General features: G+C 40.0%; 1 protein-coding gene across 1 annotated transcript in view; it reads right to left on the bottom strand.

The window, feature by feature from the left end:
• The window catches only part of plekha7b (pleckstrin homology domain containing, family A member 7b), a 58,905-nt gene that overhangs the window by 12,052 nt on the left and 28,980 nt on the right, over positions 1-17,873 (bottom strand). Inside the window, 12 exon segments of the mRNA XM_063882533.1 lie at positions 441-512; positions 3,364-3,417; positions 4,310-4,441; positions 4,795-4,878; positions 6,933-7,097; positions 7,099-7,471; positions 7,649-8,065; positions 9,318-9,496; positions 12,669-12,769; positions 13,244-13,316; positions 13,550-13,654; positions 14,900-15,011. Of these exon segments, the coding sequence (XP_063738603.1) occupies positions 441-512; positions 3,364-3,417; positions 4,310-4,441; positions 4,795-4,878; positions 6,933-7,097; positions 7,099-7,471; positions 7,649-8,065; positions 9,318-9,496; positions 12,669-12,769; positions 13,244-13,316; positions 13,550-13,654; positions 14,900-15,011 (1,867 nt within the window).

Consider the following 17,873-nt stretch of genomic DNA (forward strand, 5'->3'; position numbering starts at 1 on the left):
GAAAAGCCAGGACATCCATCTTATTTACCTCTATTCAGCAGAAAACAAAGAACGAGAAAAGCAGGGTCAGGCAAATCAAACTGAAAAATTTAACAGCTCAACATCTAAAACTCCCATTACATGTATTTTTCTCTTTAAATTGCAGGGAGGAAAATAAAAGCTGTGGTCGATACTCTCAGGCCCTCACTGTGCATGGTGGATGGGTGTCCCCGCAGTGTTGCAATGTACATACGTTCCCTTTCCTTGGCAGCCTCTGTTTACCACAACTTAAGAACACATACACACACAAACCACAGTGAAACACACAGTTAAGTCAGCCGCTGCTCTGTAGTGGATTGTAAGAAGTCGGAAATATAGATCTTAAAGAAAATAAGAGACGGATAAACAAGGCGCTTATCAGACTGTGTCTTTATATCCTGAGAACAAAATGATTCACTTACATCAGCATCACTTTCTGCTATTTTCACAGGCCTTGATGGTCTTTCTGTTTTAAAACTCTCACGTCCAGTAACCTGAAATACCCAATAGCCAGAAATAACATAAAATATTTAATATCAGTAATCAAATTACATATTTTGAGTACCTCTACATAAGTACTTTCAGTAAACAGATAACAACAGCTGTGTGGATTTTCCACAGACAGTAAGAATAACAAATCAAGCTCGATGGATCTAGAACAAATGACGGAAAAAATAATATCACACAACGCAAAAATAAAAACATGAGCTGAAGTGCAAGAACATTGATGCAAAGAGAGTTTCTGCATCTTTAAATCTTAAAACCCCCAAAGCTGCTCTTTCCTGGCTGCTTATTGATTTAAGTAAGCTCCAGAACCAAGTCCTTCATAGGAACCATGTGGGAGATATATTTTCTTGTTATGAGGATTTGATTTCTAACATTGGGAAAGAATCATTTTCATTTTTGTTCTAATTTAAAAAGATAGAAGGTGTAAAAGTTAAACTGTATGGCCTCTAGTTTCATGGGGTAAACAGTATGTACTCTATATGCTGGCATAGAGCAGAGACTGTTGTGGCAAAGTCAGAGATATGAGACTGAAATCACAGACATAATCACTCTTAACATATCTTTGTTTAAGATATGTAAACTTTAAGTGAACTAATGAGATTCATCTACTTTTAGGCAAACAAACTTTGAAAGAAACACCATCATCTTTTTTTTTAAAGTCTGCGGTCATGCAAGCAGCTTTGTGAGACTGTATTTTATTAAGTCTACTAACCTCATCATTTTATGGAAACACTGCTGATGAATATTGATGATTGATGGTTTTTTTTATTGTTTTGTGATTATTTAATTATTGTATGTGTGCTTTTTAACCGGGGCACCATCAACAATGAGGTCTTGGTTTTAATGGGTGTTCTCTAAGGGAGTAAGTTTTTCCAAAATAAGTTTAATGTACTTTTTTCTTTCTTATGTAATTCATAATGTGATCATTATAAAATTATTTTACAGGAGCTTGTATATTTCCATAATCAGTTCTATTGTAGGTCTACTGATATCCATCTCTTTTGTGATGAATATAATAATATGACATGAATAATATGTCTGTGCGTCCTATCTCAGGGTTCTACAGATACCGTCTTCTAGTTATCTGAAACAGTTAGTAATGCATGAAGCTGAGAAGTGTGGGTTGAATATTCATAACACACCCACATCAGGATCCACACCACACCCAGCACAGCGGTATGGGCCAGTGTGAATGGGACTCAGTAAAAGGGGCATTCCACCTATTTTGCATGTCAAAGTCAATTAGTCGTCATGTGGAGTACTACACAGGCTGTGAGAACAGTTTTATAATGTATTCTGTGGTTCTGCAGGGAGCTTTTTCAAGTCTGGGAAAAATATTTAAGTGATGACAAGATATTTTAGTTGGGGCTTGGAGACTACACATTTAAAAAAAAAGAAGATTGAATTACATTATTTTTCTCATATTCAGTTTTAAAGATGAGAATCTTAACGATTTAGGGATCCGAATCAGAATCAGAAACAGGTTCATTGCCAAATAGGTTAACACGTACGATGGTCAAACAAAGGCACCAACAGTCTGAAAGTCAGCTATAACGTCTATTTCACAATTTTTCTGTAAGCTGGCTTTCTTAAAATAGCCAACTTTGCAGTATTTAAGTGAATACCAAGTTTCTATAGTACTACTCAAACCATGCTGAACACATCCCTGGACAGTCATTTCTGCCAGTTACCACAATAAAACTAGAGGCCTTAAAATGTAACTTTGCCGTATAATTCTTAAAGAGCACCATTGGTTCATCATTGACAAGCAAAACAATACAAAACTGAGATATCAAGCAGACGTTCAAAAATGCTTAACAGCATGCAAGGAAGCTCTTTGCCAATATAACTTCCTTCCCATCATCTCAAATCTCATATCTCATAGCAGTGTTGGAGTATCACGCAGGGAATAATAGGATTGTGGTATCCATGTGCAAAATCCTTCATAATTTCCAGGGATGCATCACATTCCTTTTTGCAAAGCAGTGAAATGGTCTTTTTCACTTTGTATGCACACCGTCCTTACATTCCAACAGTACCCAAAACTGTGTGGAGTCGAGTTTTCAAACACATTGTGTACTGAAACGATCATCGGGTCAATACTTTGGATCTGTTTTGAAACAGCAAATGGAGAGGAGTTACAGGACGTACTGTACATCGTTAGATGACACCCCTCCATTCCAAAAACACAAACCAGATTTCTAATTGATGCATTGTGGTGTTTAAACATACAAATTCATTAAAGGATTAAATGCCTTGCTAAGGTGTCAATGGAATATATGCCAATAGCTGGCTAAATGAGATAGATAGCTTGAATACAGCAGTACTACGCCTGTGAATTAATAGAATTTGTAGCAATCACAAAGGAATTGGAGTTCACATGACTAGTAATTCAGCCATGTGCTTGTAAAAACTTCAGTTCCCTTCACAAATAGGGTGACATAACTGCACCACCCCACTGTTCCTGAAAGTACTGTACTATTACTATTATCCAATGAATGCACAAACTGAACATCATGATTTATACTGTAAGAAGCAACAACAAAATCACACCATGACAGTCACATTAGATTTTGTGGTGGCTTCACCAGATTATTAAAGGAAAACATGTTTATGCTCAAATGGTCAATTACATAAGAAGACATTAAAATAGACATGTTAATTTCAATTGCAAAGAGACAGTAGAAAGCAGAGCGCAGAACAGAGGAAAGACAGGAAGAGGGAAAACAGGGAGGCAAATGTTGGAGGCAGCAGCAGGAGAACAGATTGCAGTCCAGTCAAGGAAGATGGAGAAAAAGATGAAAAGGATAAAGTGGCATTTACTTTGTTGGGGCCCACCTTCAGATCTAGATACTCCAGGTCCTTCTTCAGTTGTATGTAAGTATCATCAGCCTTTGAATGAGCAGTGGAGAGATAAATCATTTGAAATGAAGCTGCAGAGGAGAATGGGTGACCAGATGACGCCTATGGTTTTGATTTGCTGCTCAGGATTTGCCAGCAGAACTTTAATCAACGCAATTACAGTCAAATGTTCTCCCTTTGTATCTATAGTTAGTAAAGCCAAACTGTAATTCATTAATGATATGATTTTTCAACTGGTTTAATGCCTCATGTTAAACTTCACACACAACTGAGCAACACAGGCTTTTGTGCATGACGTGGTCAAACTGAGTGTATACATTTCTTGATAAGCATGGGAGATGGCCAGAGAATGGTTGGATGTTAGAAACTGCGTGGCGTTGTCATTACTGAGCACCGTTACAGCTTCACTGTGGTCTGCTCGTCTCACAGCAATGCACTGTTGGTAAACAGGCTCATAAGGGGGGACTGTGGCCTGATGGCTGCTTCAGAATGAGAACAGCATGAGCAGAAGATTTATCAGAGCACACAGAAATGTAGATGTTTTGTGGCTATGCAAGGTTATACATGTATCAAACAAAGGTATGGCCTAATGCAGGCATAGTTGAGAAACAACATGCTTCGAATATGGCATATCACTTTTGACGTTAGTGTAACACAAGCCACTGAAAGCTTTTTCTAGTTTTGAATAAAGTGAAAGAGTGACAACAACTATTATGACACTCATCTGGACGGTCTGAAGTGAGACAGCCCATGCCAAAATGTTTGCATTAACAAGACAACAAAGCAACACCAACCTGCCACACAGTCTTATGAATGATAGGGAAGTAATGTATGGGATTGGCTGGGGAGAGTGGGACCACAATGGACTGGCTGGGGGTTGCAGTGTGCTGTAAGCGGTTAGGGAAGTACAGTGGCCCCTGACCTGCATGCTGGGGCCTAGAAGGCCGTTGTGGTGGTGCTGCAGGTGAGCGAATGCGTCGCTGGGGCTATGCACACCAGCCATCTTGGCCTGGTGCCTCCGAAGCTGAATGAGGAGCAGAGTCAGCTCCTCTGGCTGTAGCCAAGCCCGGGTTTAGGGGCCAGCGAAAGCGCAGAGGGATAAGAGAAAATACGTGATAACAATCTGGGCAGTACAGTGGCTGAGCTAGAGTAGCTGAGAGTGGGAAGATGATTTATTGTGCCATCAGGAGTTCTCTGAAGATATGGGTTATCAGAACGGATAATGCTATAACAAATATCCTATGGAATAGCATTTAAACCAGCTTTAGAGGGGTTTAAAAAATCCTGCTCAAACCTGGATAAGCTGTCCTAGACTACCACACTGTAGAACTATATTAATCTTACATGAAAGATACCTTTCATATGGAAAATCAAGTGGTGTAATGAATGTACTAATGAGGATCGTACCGTTTTGCCATGTAAGCTGGGTGCACTGACAGTGTGCGTGATGTAGCCCATGGCTGGCATGGACCTTCTCTCTATTTGGGAAGTCTGTCGAGAAACAAAATACATCAACTTGTTATTACAGAACTTATAAAATCAAACAGAATAGCTAATTGACTAAATAATCTTCAATATGTGTGAAGTGAAAGATAGAACACTTTATCACACTGACTCAAAGTTAAACCATTGCTTCCAAGTCAGCAAACAAATTTGACTACACAGCAGATTTATTTTTTCATCCATCCTTTTCTCCCTTTCATCACTCCTACTCTTAATCCAAACAAGGTGTGCCCTGAGTTTAAGATGCTACAGGGCTTAGAAAATTTGACGTTTTTGCTTAACACACAGAATAAGCAAAAACCAGGCCCACCAAAGAACCTTAAAAGGACACAAACAACAAGAGATTTAATTAACTACACATAAATTATACTAAACCTGCTTTCTTAAAATAACATTTGTTTGCTACCAGCAAGAGAAGCACTGTAAGCCATTCCCTTTGAGATTCCCATGCCACAATTTTTCTGCTGTATAATAGGTTTTTTATTTAAATGCGAGATCAGAAGAAAGAGACCGCTGCTGATTTTTGAGATACAGTAGAGATGTTTATAGGGTGCTGAGGAGCCCTGGGCAAATTGGATTAGCCGCTAATAAAACATACTTCTTAATGATATCCCACAGAGGTATACAGATCGCTATTACTTAAGTGCACTCCAGCCAGAGAGAAAGCATGAAAGATGCTCGATGTACCAAAACTAAGTTCACTGCAGACTAAATTTAGTTCCCATAAACATTACTCCCTTTAGTGGCCATGCATAGTCACTGTGGCTCCCTTTGTTAAACATGTATCTTCTTCTGAAGGGTTTTTCATAATTGTGCGTCACTGTATTTTATGGTTATAATTAGTGTCCTGACACTCATATGAATGATAGAGGAAACCGAGCATCTGTGACACTTTGTTTACTTGTGTAAGGCCAACGGGTTGGTTGTGAGGCTTGTGTGTGTTGGCAAATGTGGTGATGGTTTGGAGGGAGATCTTTTCACATGTGGAGGGTGTGGTGGGAAGACAGCGCAGGGTGTGGATGACAGGACGGCCCCTCGCTCTGTCTCCTGTGGCGGTGGTGGTGCTGTCTGAGCCCTACGCCAGTTTGGTCAACGCGCTTTTACTCACACATGCTCGCACCACCTGTGGAGTGCGATCTGGGTGTGGACTGTGTGAATCTGAAAATGATTCACATGAGCATCAAAGTGTGTGCGCTGAGTCGGAGCCTTCTCATGCTCATAGTGTTAATCTTCCCATGGTGTCCTTGTGAGCACACAACACCCTTCAAGTTCACATCAATAGTTACCTCACATCCACTATCCAGAGCTACCGTGAGAATGAGACCTTTGTCATTTGGCTCCCTGCATGTGAATCATCAAATTTTGCTTCTGTCCCATGCCAATGACAGGCTACTGACGTTTATTGTGCCAGTTTTACAGTGTTAGAGCACCAATTACTGTGTATCAGCCCATACGTTTATCAAAGACGGGACTTCTATCCATCCATTATCTATACCATTTATAGACCTTTGGGCTGGGACTCCAGTAAAATAATATTTGCAATTGTTTGATTGTAAACTAAAACATATGGCGTGAAAACAAACCCTCTGTGTCTTTTGAGAATCACCACTCTACTTTGCTAGTTTAAGGGAATCACATCTCACTGATGTGATGTGTAAAGTAGTGCTGCAACTAAGAAATAATTACTACACTTTTTTTAAAGTAATTAATGTGTGTCTAAAGAAATATCCCAAATAAGTGAAAATGTCCATCACACCAGTGCCAAAGTAAACCAACTCACATTTTCTTTGACCGACAATCCAAAAGATCCAAGATACTCTGATTATAGAGACATAAAATAAATAAATGCTAACGTTACAGAATCTTTAAACAGATAATGATTGATGTTTTGCATGAAAACTGACCTAAAAAATGTATTAATGATCAAAATAGTTGCCGATCAGTCCCTTTTGCTAATGATAATATCAATATCATTATTAAGAAATTTGCCAAGGATACTTATAAAGTCAGAGATGCCTCTCCTCTCTAGGTCGGTGTCCTACCTGAGAAAGATGAGCACACATATGGCCGGGGGAACTGGACCCTGTGCTGTCCCCGGGTGCCAGTTCATCCAGGGGCCTGACTGTGCGTCTGTCTGAAGGAGTGTGTGGCCTGCGAGGGGACAGGGGTTTGAAGGAGGGGATTGACGGTGGGACTTCACAAGGGGACAGGAGGGACAGAGATGGAACGTGGCATCTCCACCGTAACTCTGAAAGATGAAGAGTCTGTAAAGTTAGGGCCGGTGTAGATAGGAGCCGTAGGGCTGCCATGACGGAACTGCTGCCGCTGCTGCCACTCGTACAGCTGCCACACCATCCCCTCCTTAGTGGCTGTGCGCTCATCAGTGGACATGCGGAAGTGGCTAAGCCGGTCATGGGCATACTTGTAGTCGCTGGGCAGATTGCATGTTGCTGGAGGAGAGTTGCTGCCTGACGGGAGACGGGGAGACTTTGGCAATGACTGATGGGAGGCATCCGCTGTGCAGGCTTTGGGCTTTAATGGAGGAGTCCGCCGTGGGAGGTTGTACTCAGCAGAGGGAGCACTGAGACAGAAAACATTTATATTTTATTTCTCACAATATCATTTCACCTGTCCACAAAGACAATGATTTTTCTACATAAAATAAACCAATTTATATACGCAAGTGTTCTTATTAGCTACTAGAGGGAGGTATTTACTCATTTGTTTTAATCAATATAGATGCTGCTGTTAAACTAACCTCTTTGGTGGGTCCCCTTTGTGAACTTTGACCCACTGCTGCACCTGAGCCAGTGTATTCTTTCTCTGTGAATGTTTCTCAGTGTCTCCGCGGGACACAAATCCCCTCTGATAGACAAGATTTCCATTCTGTTCTGGTGGCAGAGTCACTTGGATTACAGTTTGCTGTCCATTCTTGTTGGCGGCACCATCGGCAGAGTCTGGAGAGAGTCTCTCTGCCCTTTCCTCTGCGGCTGACTGGCTGGGCCTTCCTTGAATCTCTAATCCATACCTCACCTCGTCTCCATGAGCCAGTTGGATCCCGTTGTCTGGTTCTGTCCTGCGAAGGCTCTCTGACTGAGAAGATTTCTGACTGATGTGGACGTGGTTGGTCTGTGGGACAGCCTGCTGCACAGCCTTCTTTGGATTCTCCAACTCTCTGCAAAAGCAAAACATGAGGATTAAACAAGTAAGTCCTAGCTGTTAAGGATTAAAATGAATGGCTTTACTCATCATTTAATTCCCCCTTTTCACTTTATATTATGACAAAGTGTAGCACTGTCCTTGAAAAGAGGGATAACATGGCATTATGCAATAGATAAAAAACAAAATAAACACTCAAATGAAGGTAATTTGCCAATCAATTTACAGAGACACTTAAATTAGTAAGATTTATAACTATGTTTCTCTCAGAAAAGAGCAGAGACCACGGTGAGTTGGTGAATAACTTTATCGAGAGGAAAGAAGGAGTAGAGTCATTCCTAGACAATGCATTCAGAGGGAATGACTTAGGGTAATGTGATATTCTTTTAAAAAGTAAGACTAAGATCTAAGAGGTGAAATATTAAGGTAAGAATAGCAAAAAGGTGTCTAACGGGGACCATATAGAAGATGTAGAAATCACCTCAGAGAAATGTCAAAGGAAATTGATCGTTAGAACACTTCATACGTGCAAAACATACCATATTAATATAGTTTAATTCCAAGGGATCAAGAGGTCTCGTGACAAATGCATTGTTTTTCAAATAAAAACATCAGGAGTGTTGAGCCACATCGGCCACTAGGTAGCGACATTGTACAGACCATTCAAATCATGCAGTGCATCCAGCCTATCTAAGAAATTTTAATATAGCTTTAAATACAAATGTCTCAGCAATAGCCACACATTCTCAGGCTGCATTGCACACTATATTAGCCTTTGATTGTGACTTTTGCAAAAAAATGTGAACAAATGTGCCTTGTGATTTCTGTTGTAGAGAGCTGGCAATGTGTTGTAATAATCTGTAATAGACACACACACACACACACACACACACACACACACACACACACACACACACACACACACACACACACACACACACACACACACACACACACACACACACACACACACACACACACACACACACACACCTTAGTGCCCCTGAGCAGATGGACGGCGCTGGGCCTGAATACGCTCATGCTGTTAAAATAAAGCCCATGTTGGTTAAAAAAAGTTGCACATTTCAGTTCTGAAATGGTTGCAGTTTGGTTGTATATTGTGACCCCCAAGTTCCCTTTATGATTTAAACTCAAGAAATATCCAGTGAACAGAGACTACTGTGCTTCAGGGAGGGAAAGGTGTTGGTGCTAGTCAAAGCCCAGCCAACAGGAGAAACAAATCGTACTCTGGAGAGAGAGAGACCTACCTCTTTACAGTGTGACTCTGCTGCATCAGCGCAGCCTGGTTCATGGCCCGGATCCAGCCATTCATGTCCTCCTGTGTGTCCGCACTGAAGAAATATGTCCGCATCCCGCAGTGTTCTGCCTGTGAGCCAATCACAGAGTTCTTATTGTAAATGTAGGAGCGCATTCCTGTATGGCTCGCCTATCAAAGGGAGAGAGGTGGAGAGAGGATAGATATGATAACTTCTTACTGAAGACAGTAAAGTAAAAACCCTCTTCTTTCTTGTTTACTGAAATCCACAGTGGCGACAAATTTTACAGCAACATTCTAGTACAAATAATAATAGAGTTGTGGCCAGTAACAGCATAAAGATTATGCTGTTACTGGCCAGAATAAAAAGCATAACACAGGTTTCATTTTCCAAAAGCTTTAGGAAAAACACTCTCTTTAGGCCACAAAAAACAGACAGCAGCTGCAGCAAGTGACCGGTACTGTAGCGAAAAAAAGTAACAAAACCAGTAAACCATTACCAAGTCAACATACATATAATCACCTATCACAAACATTAGCTTACCTTTCGTTAGTTCTATGCAGTGGTGTAAATCTTTCAAAGCTTGTTTGAACAGTAAGACACCAAATCATCCAAACTCCCTCAAACACAATTCTGATGCAGATAAACAACTATACCAAAGTGAAGGAGCATTCAGCAGCATATTCCTTCCTTCCCACACCGAATGCAAATCTCTTCTTACTTCACAGTAGTACATATTACCTTCTCATTTAAATATGCCATGAACCTGGTATGTATCTACTCAATCTCAGTAAAAAAAAAGTGCAAAAGATTAGGTAGCTGTGTTTCATACGGCGGAACTCCAAACTCAATGTTTTAATTTCAGTTATTTTACAGGAATTGATAACTATTAACAACAGTCATTAATGGTTGCCGACAATACCATAAAAGCATCCACAGCACAAGAATGAACTGATTCATATACAGAAAAAATGTTGAAGAAAGTATAATCTTCACTCTTCACCAAGTCAAATACCAAAACATTGCTGATGTCAACAAACATCCAAAGTAATGCAATGAAATCAGAGAGGATTGAAGGAAAAATGGCTGAGACAACCACCACTCCAATGACAATGACAGTGTGATAAATGATATGCAGCTTCACAAGACAAATACCAAAGCCACCTGGCAATGTGAGTGTCTTGTTCAACATTGACCATATTCCTGCAAAAATAGCAACTTGCTAATTGAGGTTCAAGGGCTCTCTGTCTCTCTCTTTCTCTTTGACCTGTGCAGTTTACTGTAGATATTTTTAGTCTTGTCGTTGACCTCTCACATTGTCCTAGAGCTGGGGGGCTTTGTGCTTCATTTTTAAATTCATTACCAAATATGTTCCTATCCAGTAACTTAAACTAATGAACCCAACATGCTCTGGTATTGCCCATAGATAGCTGTAGTCATATCTGTACATGATGACACATCTTAAAATGTGCATCCATCAGCTACTAGCATAGTATGAAACAAAATGAGGTGAGGGTGGCAGTAAAACAGATGAGGCTGAAGTGAAATCAAATACCTAGTCATGCAAGACAGGAAACCAGTGTGATTGAGGACGACTGCCTGCAGATAACAGTACTCACTCCGCCCGCGCACACATACCGGGTCACAATGGGAGGCAATTGACCAACAGGGAATGAGAGAAACACAGTAAGATGAGAAAAATAACAGGAAGTTGCTGACTCAATAAAAAAGAAGGCTCCAGCTGTGGTCTGATGGCAGCCGTCAGAGAAGCAAAAATGAGTGTCAGCATCAAAAGAGTGGAGACTACAATCTGATATACCATCATGCATCACAGCTTCAGTGCTTTAAGGTTAAAAAATACACTTGAGTATAAATACTTACAATATATTGACAAGTCTCAGTATACATGTGTCATTATTCAGGCCAGCAAACACTGTCTGTCAGCCGCTCTAACGGTTCAAAATCCTATTGTTGAACAACACCATACAACTGAGAGGTTGCCATGCTTACTTAGCAGTAACAGAACATTTCGGAAGCCCCTTGGATACCTGTAATGACATCTCCTACACTTTAATGCATGATGGCTGAGAGAGAGCTGGGGAAAGCAGGGATCTCTTAAATACAGGGTGGTGCAGCAGAGCCCAGGCTCATTTAACCTAACCTTACATATAGCAAGTGGTGGGAGGAGACGCTGAATGTGCTGAATGCATAATTAATATTTCCAGCAGCAGCATAATTATCATACACATTCCATTGTATCTTATATGATATTTATAACACAGGAGACATGTACTGCACATTCACTCTTACACGTCACATGTCTCACACTCAGACACACATACACAGGATCCCAGAACAAAAGCAAAAGTACAAAGGAGCTGATAGGATTGCAACAGAATGCCCTGAAGCTGCAGTGGTGCATCAAACATCAGGCACTATTGTTCTTTGCCACAAGCTCTGTGTTTCCACAAAGGAGGAGCAGGATACTGTTAACACCCTTGCTGTAACCAAAAGACATAAATCCCTTTCAGTCCTCTTGCAAAATGCGGAGACAGAAAACAGAAAAAGACTTTGCCGTATTTAAGGAAAGTTCTGTCATACCTTAATAAATACAAATGACATTATTACAAAAAGTGGGCCAGCTGTATTGGGTAAAGTATTACAGGCGAGTTATGTGCCACTCAGATTTTTCTTTAAACAAGCTCTCGCACTGTGCACACCATATTGAAGACTGCATTGCTGCAGCCTTAACAGCACACTGGTAGGGGTACCAAAAGCAGGCGTACTTCTGCCCCTTTTCACAAAAGGTTAATAAAATCATCAGGCACCAAGTGAGCAGAATACAAAAATGCATGTACTGCAGCCATCCTTGCGTTTGAGTAAAAAAAAAAAAATCAGCAACCATGAGGTCAGAAGTTCAATAACACTCCACACAACTGGACTAAAGGTCACATGCTGAGTTGAATACAAAATCTTTCTTGCACAAATGTGAACACAAGTTGAATAGATCATGAATTTTTCTACTAAACCTTTTCTCGATATGTAACTAAATAACCCAGCTTCTCAAACACATCAGTGTTTCATGGCTGCTAACAAGCAGACGTACAAACACAAGTATTGAAGTTCTATAACCAGCCCTGATAGTAAATCATAAACTGTCAAAAAACACAATGGAAAACTGTGATATTTGCAGCAGGGAGTACCCACTCTTCCTTCCTTTGAGACCACAGTAGAGAAAACCAGTATGTGAGGGATGTTATCGGATAGAAAAAACTGCAGTAGTAAACACGTTTTGCTCCATCCATTGACATAACCTCGGATTCAATGGCACTTCAGTGTTACCTTGAAAGCGTATTTTCGGTTTATGTGATCATCAGCCTCAACTGGTGCAATGACATAACTGGGCAGAGGGATGCTACCGAGCACAGTCTCCTCTCGGCTGTCTGTGAAGAGAGAACACACACAGATTATTGTAACATCCCAAACAACAAACTCAAAATCTGCAACTTTTTTGATGTTTACAAGTGACTGCAGATTTATGAACAGCAGGAAAATTAGCAAGGCATATATCATGGGTGACTCCTGTCTGGTCCAGGCCATGTGGATGCATGAGGCACGAGGTGGCATGTGGCTCATCTATTATTCAGAATGATTAATTGAGGAGAGGAGGTAGATGCTCTGGCAACACAACCACAAATTACATCCCATAATAAAACCCTCAAGTCAATAAGGAAGGAGAAGTGGGAGGAAGAGAAAGTCGAAGCGAATAAGAAGTAGCAAGATATCTCATACATGTAATGATTGACTGTTTTAAACAAGAAACTAAACTTCCCTTAGAGGACAATGTGTATGTCTGCACCACCGTTTCCATTTTTTGTCTTTTTAATCTCGGCCAAATGCATGTTTCATAGACTCACCTTTGTAGTAGAACAAGCAGTAGTCTGACAAAACAAACCACTTCCTTTTCCACAATCGCATTCCAGAGCTGTCCTGGAGGTAAAGGGGAAACACAACACACAGCGTGTTAAGAAATCCTACTCGCAGGAACAGATTCACTTTTTTATCAAAAGTGAAGGTCAGGAATACAGTGATCGTTAGTCGAGAGCAAGGGAGAGACTTCAAATATTATTCAACTCTACAGAAAGTTCTCACACATTCTCCTATTCATGGCAGATGGGGTCTTTCTTTAAGACAAACAATGAAGCAGAGGAACACCAGCTCACCTGTTTATAGAGCCAGCCTCTCACCACCACTGGGATGTTGAGATTCCTTTTGATAGCATGATCCCTCTTGCCAAAACTGTGTACTTTTCCCATTCCTCTGGAGCCCTACAGAAAGCATAAAAAAAGATTTGATTATGTGGGAGTCTTACTGAAGAACTGTAATCCAATTTACTTTGCTTACCTGAGATAAAACCTAGTAATTGTTAGAGAGTGGAACTCAATTCTTCTAACAATCAAAATGAAAAAGGTAATACCAACTGGTTACTCCTGAGGATGTGAGCATCCATTTATAACCAGGCATATCTTTAGACAAGGCCATTTCAGACTACATTGTTTTGATAGTACTTCTTTCAGGTGCATTTCTACAGAAATACCTGGGTATGTTGGGTTGACCAGCTGGCTAAAAGAAGACACAAATGTTGAGGGGACAAATACCTCGTACAGAGTCATAAATATGACATGTTTTAATCAGACGAAATGAAAAACACCAGAGGAACCAAAGGGTAAAATGAGTCACACATGACAATCATGACATGTACAAAGTGGTATTCTTTACATTATCTGTTTATCTGATTATGAATTGTTCTATAAAATGCCAGAACATTAGTTAAGAATTTCTTGTATAAAAGCCGAAGAAACGATATGGTCAGATCCACAGTTTACAACAACAAGATATTTACTGTACTACTATATAAGACAAAAAAAGCAGCAAGGTTAACATTTAAAGGGCCAGACAAATGTTTTGCATTTTACATTTAAAAATGATGTCAAAGTTTAATTAATTATCAAAACTATTTCTATTATGTATTTATAGATTGAATAATTGCTTTTTGACAACTACTAGAAAGTGAAAAATGTAAAAAATAATTGCAAAAGATATAGAACTATATATTTATATTGAAGATGTATGGAAACACTGACAAAAGTGTGTCACATATTATATGAAGAAAAACATGTTGGCAGCAAAAATGTTCATGATGACTGTTGGAACAACAGCAAGTCTTTGATGCATACAGTACACCACACTCCTGTCCAGTCCCTGAGGATGTGTATCTGAGTTTTACTCTGCTTGTGTACATCATTGCTCTTTGTGGCCAATAATCCTAATTAGATAATGTCTAGGATTGAACTAGTTTATCAAAAAAGCATTAGCAATCAGCAAGAGCGCTCCAAAATAAATTCTCTAACCCAAGAAAAATCGTTGGTTAGTTGTGATAACATTTTGATTTAGGAAAAAACGTTTTGATTTTCTCTGTAAAAATCATTGGATAGTTTACAGTAAAACTGACAAGAAAAACATACTCAATATAAACAGATGAGCACTTTGTGAAGACAATCACTGATCCTCACCTTTGACACTGAGCTGGCCTCCACTGCTGCTGGGGTCACAGCCTTGGAGGCGTCTGTGACCATGCCTGGGGATCTCTGATTGCCCGCTGACTTGGACATACGGGCTTCTATCCTAAAGTTGAAAAGGCAGCAGAGAAGAAGATCAGTAACACGAACAGGATGAGAAGCATTTCACAGCGATATTCCTTCTCAATTTGTCTGACAAACTACAGACAGGCAGGGAAACAGAGCACACCCCTGCTGAGCTTTCACATATAAAGGATATGACTATTTCCTGACACCGCCACGCAACCTGTCACAGCCAATGGCTCTCTGGTGGATCTGTTAACTGGGGAGGATTTATCTGCCAAAAACTCGAGTGACCCTTGTCTGACACATATACACACCCAGATAACAAAATCAACCACACCCTCTTTTTGAAAAAGCTGTTTCCATCACCATCACACACAATCTATTTTTGAACTAACAACAATACACACACAAACACACACACACACACACACACACACACACACACACACACACACACATACACACACACACACACACACACACACACACACACACACACACACACACACACCCTACTTTTGGACAGCTTCTATCCCCATCCCACCTCACATTTCCTCATTACCTCATGATATCACTATGTATTCAGAACAGTCAACATCAGAATGAAGCTTAGTTTTAGTCAAAGGTTGGGTTTCAAGTGACACATTTGTATTTGATTGATTTCATTATAAAGACCTAAAGAAGGTACTAAGGCCTAAAACAACCTTTGTTTACACTGTATATTTTCTGTGACTTTATTCCCAGGCTAAAGCAAATTTAGTTTGTACTCAAAAGAGAGGCGTCATTCCAAGAAATGTATCACAGGAATTTGACTCTGTTCTGATAACATGCAGTTTCAGCAGATATTTCATGCACACTTCCTGTAAACCTCCAGAAAACTAAACCAGAAAACTATGCAGACCAATGGTTTAAGATGAAGTCACTGTAATGCACCTGGAAACAACCTCAGATTATGATTGTCCAATAGCACTTGTGTATTTAATTAATTGTAGGAATTTATCACTTTAAATATGTAGTAATGAGCTCAAATTCCCTCTCACAGAAAATATAAAAGTTATGGTTAGGAACTTTCTGCAACATTTGTAAATCTCCTCTGCAGCCAGTCAGCCAGCATTGGTGGCCGGCAACTGTCCAGTATTAGCAGAGCCTCTTCCTGACTGCAGGAGTGCAAAAGGAAACAATGTGTGACCTGCCTCTCTGAAAATACTGCTGCTAGCCTCTGCATTGTTCCTGCAAAGGGGTTAAAAGCAGCACTACCCTGTTGTTTTTTCCTGTGTTGTGTTGCTGTAAAACCCTGAATCTGAGGAAATGATAAGCTAGAGGTGTTTGTCAAAAAAAACTGGTAAAACAAGAAGAAAAAGAGAGAGACCACAGTGAAACATACTAGAGGATCTGCTCTCAAAGCTTGGACAGCAGCCAGCGTTTTTACTGGATTCTTCTGTCCTATCAAGAGGACTCTGCTGTTTTATGTGAAGTTTTAATACTGTTTACCACCACTGTCATTGGAACAGTTCCTCTGGAGATTTGTTGTGGCATGTGGTTGAGAGGAGTGATATTTCACATGACGTAGTGTAGTAGGGGGGAAAATACTAAGTTCGTCTCACTCGGCTTTTCTGGCTACTGTATGATGGAAATGAGGGCATATTTGACATTTTTTAATCCTTTAAAGCAGTGGGTGCACATGGGTGAGTTGACGAATTGATCATAGTGTGATAATCTATAACAAAGGCAAAGCCTCCAGGCCATCAAAGCACAGGCTGATCGACCCCGCAATGGGGAAGGACCTCTGGAAGCTCTTTTTTCATTCTCGCTCTGTCCTCAATCCGATACGGGTCTCCGGGGAACACACTGAGGTTCTCCTTTCTTAGAAGGCAGTCAATGATTCATGGAAGAAACCAACTTACTTTTCAGATATCATTATAAACATAATAAATCAGATAACATCCCCATGAGAGTTAACAGAAGCAACCTTTTTGATGCTACAAGGAAGATATCAAGACTGCAGCCCAGCTTTAACACTCTAACTAAACTCTACAACAGCTTTGTGATAAAAAGGGTGCAAGAGAGAGACCCCAGTCCCTGGGGTACACAGCGTGTAGTAGTGTGTGTGTACTGCAGAGAGGATTGGATTAGATGCTAGAGGTAAAATAGCTGCTTTAAATCCACAATTTGTATGACTTACACTTCTAAGAGTTGACCCACATATGCACAAAAGATGTTTTTTCTCAACTCTCCTCCTTTAGAAAAACTTTAAGTAGTCTTAGTTTAAGACTGAGCTAAGGCTAAATCATCCACAAACATAATTCTATTCAAATTCTTTATTCTTATCAACTTGTACCTGAAAATGTATACTAAAACAGTTAACGTACCTCGTCTGATACTGGAAAGGATGTAACCAGTTTGACAGACTACTTTAAATGTTAACATTTACTGACATGGCATTATTCCATAATTGTCATTTTTATCTTTCACAGTCATCAATAACTCTGATAAACAGAGAAAGTTACTGACATCTTAATGACATCTTAAAGAAAATGTCACAGGAGATTGTTTCATGGGATGGGTTTACCGTGACTTAGCTTAAGTAAAAGGAACTGTGGATATATGCTCATCCTGAAACTTTAAGGAGCCTGTTCGCTTCATATCATACTTGTCATGTTTTTAAAAGAAGTGATAAAAATTGATGCTATTTTACCACAGCTTACACAGAGTGTGACTGGCACACCCAAGTAAAAGAACAATTACTTCACCGTTGAAATATGCAAGTTACGCAACCGTAACTTTAAAGCCTTTTGATGTTATACAAATCCCTGGCTCAACAGAACTTAAGGGTATTACTTTAACATAAAGTATTTTAATTAGTGGAGTGTGAAGGTCACATGCTTGTATCTAAATGTGCATT

The sequence above is a fragment of the Eleginops maclovinus genome, chromosome 4 (genome assembly GCF_036324505.1).
Source record: "Eleginops maclovinus isolate JMC-PN-2008 ecotype Puerto Natales chromosome 4, JC_Emac_rtc_rv5, whole genome shotgun sequence".
NCBI classification, from domain to species: Eukaryota; Metazoa; Chordata; class Actinopteri; order Perciformes; family Eleginopidae; genus Eleginops; species Eleginops maclovinus.